Here is a 15,577-nt window from a genome sequence, read left to right as displayed (position 1 = left end):
CAGCATTTAAACCAGGAGCCTGGCCAACTTCTCAGCCCAATCTCTTTGTGAATGCTGTTTGAGACGGCCAATGTCCACTGTCCACACCGATTTGGAATACCTGGGAGGGACCACTCATTCCTGAGCATGCCTGGGTCTGAACTGATTAGGGTTCACTGAGGTGGGAAAACCTACACTAAAAGTGGGCAGCACCATTCCCTAGGCTTGGGTCCCAGGCTGTACAGAAGGGACAAAGTGAGCAGAGCAGGGACCGTTCTCCTGACCAGATGTGATGTGCCCAGCTGCCTCAGGTCCACAGCTAGGATGTCCCTGCTGTGATGCGATATAACCTGGAATACAGCCCAACTCCTCGCTCCCTTAAGTTGCTGTTATCAGAGTTTTCTATCACAGTGACAGAAAAAGGAAGCCAAGCCATTGTTCAAAATACAGTGCTTCTGGAGGCAGGCACAGCAGGCCTCCATGTGGACTGGATTTGCCTCTCAGGACCTAGGCGGCCAGCTTAGTAGAATAAACTATGCCATGCCACAGAGCTGAGTTCTTATGAATCTCATGTTTAGCAATGACCACAAGTAAACTGAAGACAAGAGCATGCCAAAGAGGGGTGGCGTTAAAAATGCAAAAGCATCTATGGCCAAGGAACAGCCTGGGGGAAGTGCAGATAGCCCGCTGGGCAGACCCTTGATGCTCTCAGAGCCTGCAACAGTTTCCGGGCAAAGAGCATCTGCTTAGAGAAACTGTACCGTTTACCATCCATGTATCACCAGCGGAGCAATGCGCTTTCAAAGGCAGCTTGCATTTAAAGCAGGCCTTCATCGAGCACCACAAATCCACCCCTTCAGATCTAGTTACACAAAAGGAAGGTCTGTATTTATTCTGCACACAGAATGAAACTCGGGGTACCTATCTCCGGGAGCATTCAGTAGAGAGAACATTTGCTCAGAGGGATGGTGAGATGTAACTGTAGAAGACTCGGTGCTAGGAATGAGAAACTTTCATATTTCTTTAGTGCATGTGTGTGCATGTGTGTCAGGCCATGGCTTGTGTGTGGAGGACACAGGACAACTTATGGGAGTCAGTTCTCTCCTCCCTCCCTTCATGTGGAGCCTGGAGATTGAACTCAGGTGGTCAGGCAATGTGGCAACAGCTTTCTCTGCTGAGCCATTCATGGGCCCAGGGGGAGACATTCTAGAAGGGAAAGTGGGCATTCGGGGTGGTCACTGGCACACTCTTCTTCAGAGCTAGGGCAAGGCTTTTATCTAGAGGTGGCCAAAGGCCAGGTCACCTGAACTTAGCTCTGCCACCACTAAATGCAGCTCCCAGTCCTCAGAGATGGCTGTGGGCTCAAGAGGCACTTCCCTGTGGCAACTGGTTCACCTCTCAAGTCTAGGATACGGCCTGTGTTAAGCCCTGAGCAGTGAGTAAGCAGGTGGCTCGTTCCCCGAATTTCCCGAAGTACAGAAGACAGAGATGGAAGCCGGCCCGAGCGCTCCCTGGGGGCATCCTGGGCAGCATCACGTGCCTCTCTGGGGCACGGGCTCTGTCACATACTCTGGCAATGAGGTAAAAATGTATTCGCTCTACTTTACAGAAGAGACTAAAGGTAAGAGGTGAGCTGACTTGCTCAGATTCTACGGGCAGCATGACCTTCAGCTTCTTCAGAACCAGACCCCTTCCCAAGCAGGGTCAGTTCCCCAGGAGCCGTGTCTGTCCCCAGAAACACTGACAGGAAGCACTCTGTTCTTTACCTCCAGTCCCGCCACCTCGACACTGAGTACAACAGAGAAAATGCAGCTGATGCGAGAGACAGGGGCACCTGTGGCCAGGTGTGCTGCCGGAACAAAGGTGCCACGTTGTGGACCACGGCAAACGCAGCGGACATGCTACTCACACACTGGCGTGCGGCTTCTTTTTGGAGAAATCGCAGGCAAGACCAAGATCAGATATCCTCACATGACCGTGTTCATCCAGGAGGATGTTTGCAGGCTGAAAGAAAAAGAAGTTCAAGAGTCCCCAGGAGACGACTGAGCTGCACATGACCTCCACAGGGCATCCCTATGTCATCATGGGGAACTCTGTGTTCTCAAATCAGCCAGCAGGACAAGGAACACAGCTCCACTCTGCTGACTTCAGTGGGAAGGAGCTGTAAGGCGGACAAAGGGCCCTCCCTGTAATGGTCTGTCCTGTCCAAGAGACAAGTTCCGCCCACACCCTCCCCCATCCACAGAGGCAAGTAAGTAGAACTTCCTTCTGCTTCCATCCTGGGCTCTCTCTGCCCTGTCTCTCTTTGGAAGAGGTGGCTGCAGCCTCCTCTCCTCTCCTCTCCTCTCCTCTCCTCTCCTCTCCTCTCCTCTCCTCTCCTCTCCTCTCCTCTCCTCTCCTCTCCTCTCCTCATCCTCTCCCCTCTCCCCTCTCCCCCATCTCCCTCTCTCTTTCACTCTTTCTCTCTCTCTCTCCCTCTCCCCCTCTTCCTTTCCTTCCATAACCTACTGAATAAACTATATCTAAACCGTCTCTCTGCATGGCATGCCTATCCATCTCTCACCCACTGCGGCTCCTTGTGGGGACCGGCTTCCATGCCGACCTACCAAGGTCTCTCACCCACCACCTCCCACCCTCCTGGGACACACAGAGGCCTCAGGTGGTGGGACCCGGCTACCCCTTATGGCCTACTGCCGCCCCTCAGGGAACTGCGCAATTTTATCTTAACCATTACACCAACCACACCAGAGAATGACACCCAAAGTGGGGGTGGGGGGCAGCAGGGTTCCCACTATAGAATTGGAAGCATGTCTTCCCCATTACTCCAAGGGCTCCAGTGTAGCTACAGGGACATGCTAGCAATGGGGTTACCCCAAGAGCTCAGGTGTAGCCGCAGGGTCATGCTAGTAATGGGGTGACTCTGGTATAACCAGCATGGGCATCCTAATAATGGGATTACCCCAAGAGCTCAGGCGTAGCCGCATGGACATCCTAGCAATGGGGAGCAGGCTCACAGGCTTCTGGAGGTCATCTGTGGACCATGAGGTTTAGAGAACATGGCTTCAAGGGCCAAGACAAGGAGGGATCTTGCAGAGATGTGCAACTGTTGACCCAAGGACTGGGAGCATCCCAAAGCTTCATGCTAATTCTGATGAACAGCCACCGCTGACGAGGGCCCTAGGAAATGGCCAAAACGGTCTGATCCTGACTCTGAGGTGACTGGGACAATTTCCATCCACATTAGATTTGGGCAAAGCAATCACAGAAACAAAGGCCACGCCCCCAACACACCCAACCACAGTCTCCTCAGGAATAGCTTTTTGCCTTCTGCCGTGAAGCACCTATTGTTTTGACTAAAATAAAAATAATGGCAAGCTCTTACAGTACTGAAGCATGAATAATCATGAGTGACTAGGATTAAATTCAAATGGGAACTGAATAACATCACTGCCTACTAAAAAGCTTAGAAAACAAACACAGCAGAGACATGGGTAAAAGCCATCCCAGGGTCTAAATTAAGACACAGGGCAGCAGCTCCGTGAGCTGTCAGCATGTATCTGGTTCCTCATAAAATTCATGAACAGCTAACATGCCATGAGCCCACCAGCATCTGGTTATTTCTAGTTCAATAAAAAAATTATCTTTTCTTCTGTATGCACGCATGAAAGAAAGCTAAGAGAGTAATCCTTTAACACAAAGAACACTTTCAACTTCTCAGAGGTATTCGGGGAAAAGAAATTATGTGCTCAAAACCAAAATATAGCATTTTGCTTCCTAAATCTATCAGCATCAGGACAGGCTGGTACAGCTTGGGAGGCTGAGACAGCAGGATCTCGAGTGCCATGCTGCCCTGGACTACACAGGGAGATCCCTGTCTCAGACAAGCAACACGACGTCTCACGGAGCCCTGGAGAAAGTAACAGGACTTCATCTCAGCCCACTGCATATTGGGCCATTCCAGAAGGAGACAGAGACCAGCCACGAGCACTTTTTCTTATCCTACTGGTAAGCTGCCGCCTCTACAATTTACCTCTCGTTGCCACTGACACATCCCACATGTGTCTATAATCTGTCAGGGTCTCACCCTGGATGATTTCGCTTGTTTGTTTTTGTCAACTTGACGCAAGCGAGAGTCATCTGAGAAGAGAGAAGCATAATTGAGAAGATGCCTTCATTTGATCAGGCTGTAGGCAAGCCTGTGGGCATTTCCTTAATTAGTGACTGATGGGGTAGACACAGCCCGTTGTGGGTGGTGCCGTCCCTGGTCAGGTGGTCCTGGGTTCTCTAAGAAAGCAGGCTGAGCAAGCAGTGGGGGAATAAACCAGTAAGCAGCACTGTGATGGTAAAAGTAAAACACTGCGGTCACCAAGGGGCGGCAGCGGACAGCGTGCCAAAAGGGGCAGGGAGCCACGTGGCAGGTGAGAGCCCTTGGTGGGTCAGCCAGTCCCTCGAAGAGCTGCAACGGATGAGAGACAGAGAGGGATAGGCATACCATGCGGAGAGGGGGTTTGGGTAGAGTTTACTCAGTGGGCTATGGGAGGGAGGGTGAGGAGAGAGGGAGGGAGAAGGGGGAAAAGGGGAGAGAGAGGCGGGGAGAGAGAGGGAGAGAGAGAGAGAGAGAGAGAGAGAGAGAGAGAGAGAGAGAGAGAGAGAGAGAAAGAAAGAGAGAGAGAGAGAGAGAGAGAGAGAGAGAGAGAGAGAGAGAGAGAGAGAGAGAAAGAAAACCAGAGGGGGAGGGGAGAAGGGAGGAGAAGGGAGAGAAGCCGAAGTTAATTCTTCAGGACAGGGAAGAGAGAGACAGAAAGGAGGGAGCTTGCAGGCTGGAAGAGGAAGGAAGATCCAAGGGGAGGAGAGTGAGCAGGGCTTATCTCTTAAAGGGACAGGGCAGACCATTACAAGCACCCCTCCATGGCCTCTGCATCAGCTCTTGCCTCTAGGTCCTTGCCCTGTTTGAGCTCCCGTCCTGACTTCCTTACGTGATGGACTACAAACTATAAAATGAAACAAACCCTCTCCTCCCTGAGTTGGCGTTGGTCATGGAGGTTTATTGCAGAAATAGAATCCCTGACTAATTCAGTCCCTTTTATTTTCTTCTCTGTCTGCATCACGCATAGACGGTGTCGCCATGCACACACCCGTATTCCCCCCTGCATGGAGACCCCAGCACGAAGCACTTGACCTCAGCTCAGTGAGTCAATCTCAGCTCAGTAAGGGACCACAAGGTGTCCCCAGGAAGTTTTACGAACTGAGCTGCAATCCACAACCCACCCCTTTCCATCCAAGCAGCCTTGTTCACGGGAGCAAGGACTCCATCATCCTTTATCTCGGCCCACAGCTTGTCTTTATCCCTCTCAAACCCTGACCCACCAGCAGGACAAGATCTGTTCCTTAGTGAGCGTCAACCAAACCATGATTATATACAAAGTTGGAAATGCCCCAAGCATACCAACTAGCATCTCCTTTATTGTGTAACACCTGGACCTAGCATGAGAACTTCACCCAGCACCCTAGCAGGCACTGAGGTTGCCATGACAATGGGGATTGGCCACAGGTACCATCCCTGCTGTGGGCACACCCCAATCCTGCTCACCTTCAGGTCTCTGTAGACAACGAAGCGTGTATGCATGTGCTCGAGACCCAGGATGATCTCGCTGGCATAAAAGCGCATCTCCTTCTCAGAAAACACCCCGTGCTGGGAGAGGTGGTAGTGCATGTCGCCCCCTGCAACCAGAGACCCAGAATGTTCACTGAGAGTAGACGGGGTCACCCCAAAGAACAGGGTGCTAGAGCAAAACAGAATGGCTCTTCCTTTTGCCTTGACATCTGTCTTTGGTTTCTGTAATCAGATCAAAGGTGTTGATCATTATAGAAACAACTTCAAGTGGAATAGATGGAGCCACCATTAGGGGCTTGTGGCTCTGCTACCAATTATACCACAGGGCACGGGCCAGCTGAACCACTGATTATTTAAACCTGCCTAGTAACTGAACCCACCTACATAGTGTTCCAAAGCAATGACAGCCTCAATAGTCCACAGTTAAAAAAAAAAAAAAAAAAAACTAGAAAAGCCTTCAACACTGGTCCCATGGAGGGGGATATGATGCTGTCAAACCAGTGAAGTATAACTGGAAAACCCTAGGTGATGGATATCCAAGAAACCTCATAAAACTGTTACCCTAGCCTTGACTTCAGAATTGTTCAAAATACAATGTTGGGAAAAGGAAATAGTTGCACTGCTTCAAGGACAGTCCATAAGGCCCAGGGCAGGGAGAGGTGTATGATAAAGTCTGTCACATGGCTGACTTTGCTGCCCTGGACTCCACACACCTCTGCCCTCATTGCACATGTACCTCAGTAAATAAAGGGCTCCAAGCTCTTCCCAGTGGGCCAGCTCAGCCTCCACCAGCCTGGCCCTGGCAGGGAAGGGGCCACTCTGTCCTCACGCCTCCATGAGCACTGCCCCTTCTGCCCATCTACACACAGGATCTGCAAGGCATGTGCTGTTGGCTCTGGCATCTTTAGCTCATTACTGACCTTATGTTCTTCCTATTTTGGGGGTAGATCTGAGCTCAAATCAAACACTCAAAACATAATGAAACTTCAAGAGAAATAAAAAAATAAAAAGAATCTGAATGGCTGAATGGTTCATCTTTCATGTCAGCTTTTCCTAAAAATACTTCAAGTGCTCCAATATCGCATCCTCGCGCTGAAAGCCTCCGCAGCTGAACATTTTGTATCTGTGTGTTTTCGTGGTGACCGTTCATGGTTTCAAAGATGAACGCAGAGTCCTGAGGACATCGGAAACACAGAGGAGCAAGGCAGGACTCACACAAACCAGTCCTGGAAAGGCAGCTTCTCAATGCATGCCTGTGTTTGGCCTATATGCTTGGGAGATGTTTCAGTCCCAAGAGTTGAGACCACGAAATAAGCTAATTAAAGCCTGGGGGCAGCTGCAGTCCAGAAGGTAAAACTTCAAGGCCAGGATTAATTTTGTGAGAAGTTTCTAGACCTAGCTTCCAAGAGAGAGAATGGCAAGGCTGAGAGAGAAATCACAGCCAATATTGAAGATGAATCTACCGAAGTCCAAAGGGCAAAGATGCCCTCCAAATTACAAAGAGATTACAATTATGGGACAGGTTTGCAGAGTCCAGCATGCCTGGGTGCCACCAGCTCAGAATGAATGCCACACAGAGCTCTCCCTGCAGCTGAACCCCTGGGTTTGCTTACCGTTCATCAGGTCCAAGATGAAGCAGAGTTTGTCCGGTGTGTGAAAGGCATAAGTCATGCAGACAATGAAGGGACAGTCCTAGAGAGAATGAACACAAGTCTGAGAAGAACAGAAGCCACCCCAGAAACCATTCCTACCACCAAACACCCCACTGCAGACTCCTACTCCTTCTCATTGGCCCTGAGTGTGACATGCACTGGTCACTTCAGAAACCATGGAGCAAGGGATCCTGCTGATGACAGAGACAGACACAGGCCATCGGAGCAGCTGAACTTGAGACATTCTCTCACCCTGACTCAACCTGGCGTTGCTCTCTTCAGAGCCTCCAGGGACGCTGCTGCCCCACTGGCCTCTGCTGGCCACGGTTTGGGTTCTGGCTAGACAACTATGTATTTCAATCTCTGCTTTGAACGCAGGAGAACCGAACGAGAGGGTGGCTGGTGTCTGTGCTATTAGTACGAAATTAGCTTTTTGAAGGTGGAACCTATGTTGTAGAGTGACTGACAGAGTAACTTCACAGTAAATGGGTGTCCACGTCCCTTCAATCAGTTATGGATTCCACAGAACCCTAACAGAAATGAGTGTTGACAGGCTCACTGCAACTAAAGCACAGACACGCTTTGTGAAAAACAGCCAGGAAAGTCACCGACGATGTGATGACTTCTCACGGGGCTGGGAGAAGGCTTGGTGGGAACACTGCTGCTGCACAGCGTGAGGACCTAAGTCCAGATGCTCGCACCCACCTCAGCACACACTGCAATGCTAACGCTGGGGAGGCAGAGACAAGGGGATCCCTAGGGCTCACTGGCTGTTCATCTAGCCATGTCAGTGAGCTCCAGGTTCAGGGTGAGACCCTGTCTCCAAACACAAGGTACAGAGTGACAGATTAAGCCAGCATCCACTTCTGGCCTCCACCGGCACACATATGGATAAGTATCCCCATGCCTCTGCATAAGGTGAGCATACACACACACACACACAGATGACACATGCATATACACATATATACAAGCAAAAATAAACACACAAACAAGTACACACACATATTACATATATATATATATGCACTCATATATACATGTGCACACACATAGGAGCACACACCATATAAATATACGTGTATACACATGTGTACACACACATAGAGGCACACGCAGATACACACAGGTACGCTCATACATATACATATAAGTATCCATAGGTATACACACATGTATCCACAAACACAAGTGCATATAATATATACACATATACACACAGGTGTACACATGTATACAGGAGCATACATACACATGCATACAAACAGGTGTGCACACACCCACACAGAACTGCTCATAAGGTAAACGTAGTTCAGACGGCATGGCCTAAGTTCAAGCACATCAGTGTAGCCAAGGAAGGAGCCCTCCAGTGAACACACATGTAGATGGTCACTTGAGTGCAAGAAATGCAACATAAAAGGTGACAGGCAAGGTCAGTGTTTTCTATCAGTGCTGGATAGCCGAGCATCTGCACAACAAAGCCAAAGTATGGCCTGGCCTCACACTCTCTACCAACACTACTGTTCAGACACCTAGGTGCTGAGCTGTGACCAGCTGTTTGGAGCTGTTACCTGGACTGTGCATCACCTGCTGACCCCATGACCTGGCAACTCCACACCAGGCAGACAGTTGGGGGCCCACCTGTGCCACAGGTGCAAGAGCTGCCGCACAGCTCTGCTGGATTTGCCCAGCCCAGGAAGTCCCCTGAGGAGAGTCAGCAGAAGGAGCACCAGACAGGAGCATCCTCCATCTACTCTGTGTCCTTTTCCTCCATCTAGAAACGGATGAGCCGTTCTTGGCTCAGGGGCTGTCTAGAAGACGGCCTCAAGCTGGATCTGGTCCTGGGGAAGCTCCCGCCAACCCTGCTGTCCAGCTCATCGAGCAAGCGCCATGTGCAGCAACACAGGCTACCTCGTGCTCTCAGGGGGAGAGAAGCAGACTCAGTCACACGTAGGTCGGGCTAACTGCAGAGCTAGCTACCTTGTGAAAGCTCAGGAGAGGAATGGCCTGGGCAGGGAGCTGGTGTCCCAAGCCTTGGGTGACTCCTGACTCCTGACAAGGCTGCTTCTCCTGATGACCAGTCCTTATGACTGCTCTTCTCCCGCAGGACTCACACGTCCAGGTGCTTCACATGTCCTCACCACTGTGGAATACTTGTTCAACTACGCAAAGATGTGTTTAGTTATGTAAAGATGTGTTTCTGTTTTACCCTTGCCTGCTTTAGGCTCCTGATTTCTGATAAAAAGTTGAATGACCAAGAAAGAGGGATGAGGTATAGGCAGGACTTCTGTGCACGGAGAGTAAGTAGGAGGAGGAATTTAGTCTTTAAAGGAAAAAGAAAAAGAGACACCAGGGAGACGCCGGGGGCCAGTAAGCCAGATACGGAGGAAGCAGGAAAGTAGGGCATACAGAACTAAAGGTAAAAAGACCCGAGGCAAAACATAGTTGAACAGAAACAGGTTAAATTAGGCTACAAGAGCTAGTGGGCAAGTCTAAACTATGGCTGGGCCTTCACAATTCATTAAGTCTCTGTGTCTCTATTTAGGAGACACTATTTAGGTGGCCCAAAGAAAATTCCAACTACACCTCACCACTAGAGGGTTGCAACCACAACACGGCCTATCCACACAATATGCACTTATTCAACATTGTGAATTATTAAAATCCAAAGAAGGTGCCGAGGTTTCCACGGGAAAACTTTAAAACCTTGGTATTAGGTAGACGGTTAATCTGTAAGTTCTCACCATGCAAGCGAGGCAGCCTGAGTGGGATCTCCAGAACCCACATTAAAGAGCTAGTCACGGTGACCTGTGCTTGCAATCCCAATACCACGGAGGCAGAGAGACAGTATACAAACTTAGACTCATTTTCATAAGTTCTAGAGAAAACTGGGTCAAGATGAACAACAGCTTCCTCTTTGGTCCTCTGCTGAGATGGCGAATTTATTGATGCCAAGTGTTGTGTGCCCTCAAGAACAAGAAGCACAGAGCTGTCCTCATGTGAGCCAGTGGCCTTCTGGGCCCTGCTTTAGTCAGGGTTACTATTACTGTGATGAAACAACATGACCAAGATTTAGTTGGGAGAAAGGGTTTGTTTGGTTTACGTATCCTGGACCACAGTCCACTGAGGGAAGACAAGGCAGGAACAGGGCAGGAACCTGGAGGCAGGAGCTGATGCAAAGGTCATGGAGGGGTGCTGCTTAGTGACTTGCTTCTCATGGCTTTCTCAGCCTGCTTTCTTATAGAACCCAGGACCACCAGCCCAGGGATGGCCCCACCCACAATGGGCTGGGCTCTCCCCCATCAGTCACTAAAAAATTCTCCACAGGCTTGTGTACAGACTGACCTTATGGAGACATTTTCTCAGTTGAAGTTTCCTCTTCTCAGATGACTCTAACTTTTGTCAAGTTGACACAAAACCAGTCAGCACAGCCTCCTCCCGCCCCCCCCCCCCATGCTTCTCCAGATCTCTCCACGACCTTCTGGGGAAACCATCTCATTCTGCTCCACAGTTCCCCCTTAATCCTCAGTGGTGCTCCCCTAAAACTTGCCCTGTGATCTAAGGGGCAGCTCAATGGAACAGAGAACCCTAAACTCAGTAAGGCCAGCGTCTTTCCAAGCTTAGGTGGGGAACTGTACCCAGGACACCGGAGGCCCTTACAGGGAAGATTCTGGGACACGCTGGCTTGTAGTCCTTCTAAGGACAGCCACGAAAAACTGCAAAGAGGCTGGCTGTGTCTCCCCGAGAAAGCAAGGAAGGGCCTTTAGTAAGAAAATGAATGAGTTTTAGATTTAGAGGCTCTAAAAAACCAGCAGGTCTCACTTCCTTAATTTAAAGCTCAGGAAGTCAAGCCCAAGCCCACTGAATAGGGAACTGTTTGCCTGAGGCCACAAAGAAGTGGATAGCAGACCATGATGGGAGCCCCACACCTGCTGGTCTCTGAGCATCCCCAGGGCTCCATAGAAGGTGGTTTCATCCAGTGCCAGGTACAGGCTCCCGTCAACCCAGTTCCAGCCAGCAGGATCTACACCTTCTTCTTCTTTTCTTTTTAACCAGCCTTAGCCCTGACCATCAAGTTCTCAACAGGCAAGCCGTTCAAGTTTGAGTCTTTCAAATCCTTTATGCAAGCCTTGTTTCTCACAGCCTCAGACCACAGCCTGGTGATGATCTCTGCCTGCTTTCAAGTTCATGCTTGGGAAAACCCATAGCTACTTCACCTAAGCTGCACCTGCCACCAGAGCCTTCCCTGATCTCTGCATGAGGGTCAAGAGCCTAACAGCAACATGTGACAGTGGCAAACTCAGCAGGCCTCGTTGGGCAACTGACCAAAGTACTGTGAGACTGTACAAATACTTGTGGTCAGCCCCTCCCCTGACACACCTAGGAAGCCCCCTCTCCCCCAGACCCTTTGATTTCTTTAGTCTGGAGCTCAGTTGTTCCCCCAGGGTAAGTGGTTAGTTTTCATGGCTTTAGTTCAAGCCCCACAGTGCTTATCACTGACGTGCTGTGAAACAAATCAGAAGGAGTAACATAGTAACAGAGAAAAGGGGTAGGCTGGGTGCTGCCTCAGAATCCACTGCCTGCCAGCCTCATTGATCCAGGGGCCAAGCAGCTGCCAGAAGGAGTGTGGTCTGGTGTCCATGCAGAACCAGACGCTGACAATCCCAAATCACTTTGCTATAGCTCTCTAGGCTGAGGCACTTGTGCCCCCATTAACCAGCCTCCAGATCAGTATCTGGACATAAGTAGGGCTCTCTCCGGTCAGCTTATGTTAGTGGCCTAATGTAACATCATTTTCAAATTTATTCCCTTCAGGTCAGACCAAAGATACACCCTTGTTTGAAAAAAAAATTAAAAGAATACAAACAAAATGACCTTGTATACTTCCAACAACAACAACAACAACAAAAAAAAAAACATTTTCCGTATGACTTCTTGAAAATGAACGTGGCTTTAAAATAACTCACTGAAAATGGAGCTAAATGCCCAGAGTTGGAAAGCAGGGGTGCACAATGAGGGAGTATTTAGAGCCCCGTTCTCATCCTACAGGTCACCTAAACGACACGACTGTTTTGCTTCTGTAGCAAACAGTCCTTCTGGAAGCTCTGAAGATTAGAATCGTTACAAGTCAACAAAAGCTGGTCATGAAAACCCACTTTGCCTCCAAAGGGACGACTGAGCTGGGTCAGTGAGGCTGAGAACTGGAAGCGATGGGTCCACTCTGGGTCTCCACAGCCCTCTCACCAGCGGAACGGGATCTTTGACTAGCCATTAGGGTTTGATGAGATCCTTTGGGCAGAGAGGACATAGAATCCGGTGATGACCTTCAGAAGGGCCCACCTATGGCTGGAGGTGACAATTAGCAATGCCCACCTATGGCCTGGACAGGGACAATCAGACACCCTCCAGTTACGACAGGGATACTGCACCACAGGACAACTCCATGGCACCAACCCCTGCCCTGCTCTGAGTGCTGCCCGCAGCCTTCTGATGTCCACATGCTGCATAGATTTAGACAAGGGAAGCTGTCTTGGTTGGGTGAACTCACTTGGTGCCATCTGGGGTTTCTGTAGGTGGTGGTCCAGGGAGTGAACACAAGGCCTTATGCCTGCCCATCAAGTGCTCTTTCCCACAACCACATCTCCAGCTCCAAAGCCTAGGCTGCCGTGACTGACAACACCCGCTGCCAGACAAATAAGTCAGAGTGCATGTCCCACCCCCTGCCTGGCTCATCAAGGACAGGGGGCAACCTTTCTTCCTCTGGCGAGCTTTCCACGGTATGGGCAACCATTAAATGACATTCAAATGTTCTTCTCATTATAATTTCTGCCATCTGGCACTACACGCCACAAAGAAGGAAGCCAAGGAAGGGCAGGGCTCCCAGGGAGATGCTGGGTCTGCAGGACAGGGGCGGTGCTGTCCTTACACTCCACCCACCCTGCCAGGCCCTCCCTGTGTCACACCCTAACTCAGCCTCCTTCAACCTCCTCTGTGATCAGCTGGGACAAACAAGAACAATGGATAAGAGCTAAGAAGCCACAGGGCCAGCCACTCACCCCAGTGCTGACGAGGGACAGCATGATCCTCTCGTTCAGGGCCAGGGTCTCCCCCTGCTTCATCTTCACCCTCTTCTTGTCTAAGCATTTCATGGCGTACCTGAGAACATACGGGTGAGGGTGCAGTCAGCCGGTTACACGGGGCTACACGAACTTCTGGAATATTTCTACCACATTGAAAGAAAGCAAGATGACACCCAGGTGCCCCGCAGGGAATCTCCATTTTGCTGGCACTATGGGAAGAAAGAAATTGTGCAGCACTAGAGGGATTTCTCTCAGCACGTGGGTAGAGAAGCTAGTTAGATAAAGAATGAAGCAGAAACAATAAATAAACATTAATAAAGAAATACATACCGTGTGCTCCTGCCCCATGATACTGGGCGGGGGAGCGGGGAGCAGGGGACCCTGACTGGCTTCTCCCACCCTCATGTGTGTCTTGTGGTCTTTCAAGTGATAAATAGACTTTTCATGTCTGTGGCTGGTTATTGGAGGGCCCGCTGACAACTTAAAATTTGTGAGAACCATCTCAGATGGAGGAAAGCAGGAAGCACTTTCAGTAAAACAGTGGGAAGCTGAGAGAGAAATCTAAAGTTTGGGTGACTGTCACCTTTGCTTCAACTCTCTGGGACTCAGAAAACCTGCTTGCTTGTGTTTTGTTAACTGAAACAGTGTGAGCTGGGCATGCTGGGAAATGCCTTGAGGCAGAGGCAGGTGACCTCTAAGAGCCAGAGCTCAACCTGGTCTAGTAGACAGTTCCCAGACAATCTTGGCCACACACTGAGACCCTATCACATGACCTAGGGGAAAGCCGATGGATGAGTTTAGTGTCTTCTCTGTCCAATCCCACAATGACTGAGTTCCTGAGGCGGCAAGGAACCCTCAGTACATGGGAAATAGTTTCTCCCTGACAAGGAACTTTTGAGATGTTCCACACATTGCCAGGATGGTTTTCATAAAACCTCCTACTGAAGAGCAGAGAGGACAGGACATCCTGGTCCTGGGGGGACTTTCAGCAGGAGCCCTATGGGGCCTTTGTGGGCATCATGGGGCTCAAGCTCCAAGAGGAACAGGTAGCAATTGCAGGACGGTCTCCCTGGCATGGGCACTCTGTATGTGGCTCCTGTTAACTTTACGGCAGCCCTGACAAGTAGAGTGCCAAGCTGATGGTCCAGGCTCAAGCCCTATCTCTTTCTGTGGAAGCAAGGCCTCCACAATGCACTCTTATGGTCCTGGTGAGAAGACAGAGGCTCACATTTTCCCGGTATCTGCTTTCCTGCAGCCGTACACTTCCCCAAACCCTCCGCGGCCAATAATCCTGTGCACGCTGAAGTCGTTCATGGTCAGCTGTGGAGGCATAAGACAGAAGGAAGACCAAAATCACAGAAAGTCACATGAAGCGAAGTGCAGGCAGCCTGGTGTCCCCTACCCCTTCCAGAATAGACTCCTGAGCCTCTCCGGGTGGTGTAATGAGAAGCAGCCTTGTCCCCTGGCCACCTCCCCGTGACACACCAGGCCCAACATGGAGACAGTGTGGGGCTGCAGTGTGGGAGGGGATTGTCCCTGCACACTTGAAAACCTTAGGTTATACAAGCCATGACCCTGGGGCCAAGTGAGTGTAGAATTCCTATTCAAAATGAATAGTGATCTCGGGCCCCAGGAAGCCTAGAGTTTGGGGACAATGAGACCATTCCAGGCACTATCCTGGGAGGTGGGGGGGTGGGGTGGACAAGAGTCCATGTCAAGAGCATCTGTTTCAGGACAAATGTCCTTCTCACTGGAAATGCTGAGAGGCTGGCTGTGGGCAGGACTCCTCAGATGAAAATAAAAGAGAGTGACAAAAAAAGGCTTCATTTATACAAGTGCTCCCTCCATCCACAGAGCTCAGGGGCCAAGAAAGAGGTGGGGGGGATGCCTGTATCTGTGTATATATGTGTGTACGTGTGTACATGTGTCTGGGTATATCTGTGTGTATCTGTGTCTGTGTATATATATGTGTGTGTGTATGTGTGTGTGCCTGTATCAGTATATATATATATATATGTGTATACGTATGTATCTGTGTCTGTGTATGTATGCCTGTGTGTTATCTGTGTGTATATGTGTATGTGTCTGTTCCTGTGTGTATGTATATGTGTGTGCCTATATCTGTGTATATGTGTGTACGTGTGTCTGTCTGTGTGTATATGCCTGTGTGTGAGTGTATCTGTGTATTTGTGTGTATGTGTGTATATATATGCCTGTATCTGTGTACATGTGTGTCTGTGTGCCTGTGTGTG

General features: G+C 49.9%; 1 protein-coding gene across 4 annotated transcripts in view; it reads right to left on the bottom strand.

Annotated features, from left to right (window-relative positions):
* Window positions 1-15,577, bottom strand: part of Grk3 (G protein-coupled receptor kinase 3) — a 105,456-nt gene that overhangs the window by 23,690 nt on the left and 66,189 nt on the right. For all 4 annotated transcript variants that reach the window (XM_050121145.1, XM_050121143.1, XM_050121144.1 and 1 more), the window contains 5 exons: window positions 14,554-14,645; window positions 13,302-13,401; window positions 7,207-7,285; window positions 5,570-5,700; window positions 1,889-1,983 (listed from right to left, as the gene is read on the bottom strand). In XM_050121145.1, coding sequence (XP_049977102.1) covers window positions 1,889-1,983; window positions 5,570-5,700; window positions 7,207-7,285; window positions 13,302-13,401; window positions 14,554-14,645 — 497 coding nt within the window. The remainder of the gene's footprint in view (window positions 1-1,888; window positions 1,984-5,569; window positions 5,701-7,206; window positions 7,286-13,301; window positions 13,402-14,553; window positions 14,646-15,577) is intronic.

The sequence above is a fragment of the Alexandromys fortis genome, unplaced genomic scaffold, assembly GCF_014885135.2.
Source record: "Alexandromys fortis isolate MF-2015 unplaced genomic scaffold, M_Fortis_MF-2015_v1.1 scaffold_197, whole genome shotgun sequence".
Taxonomy (NCBI): Eukaryota; Metazoa; Chordata; class Mammalia; order Rodentia; family Cricetidae; genus Alexandromys; species Alexandromys fortis.
The sequence above is the reverse complement of the archived record's forward strand: the minus strand, read 5'-3'. Positions and strand labels throughout refer to the sequence as shown.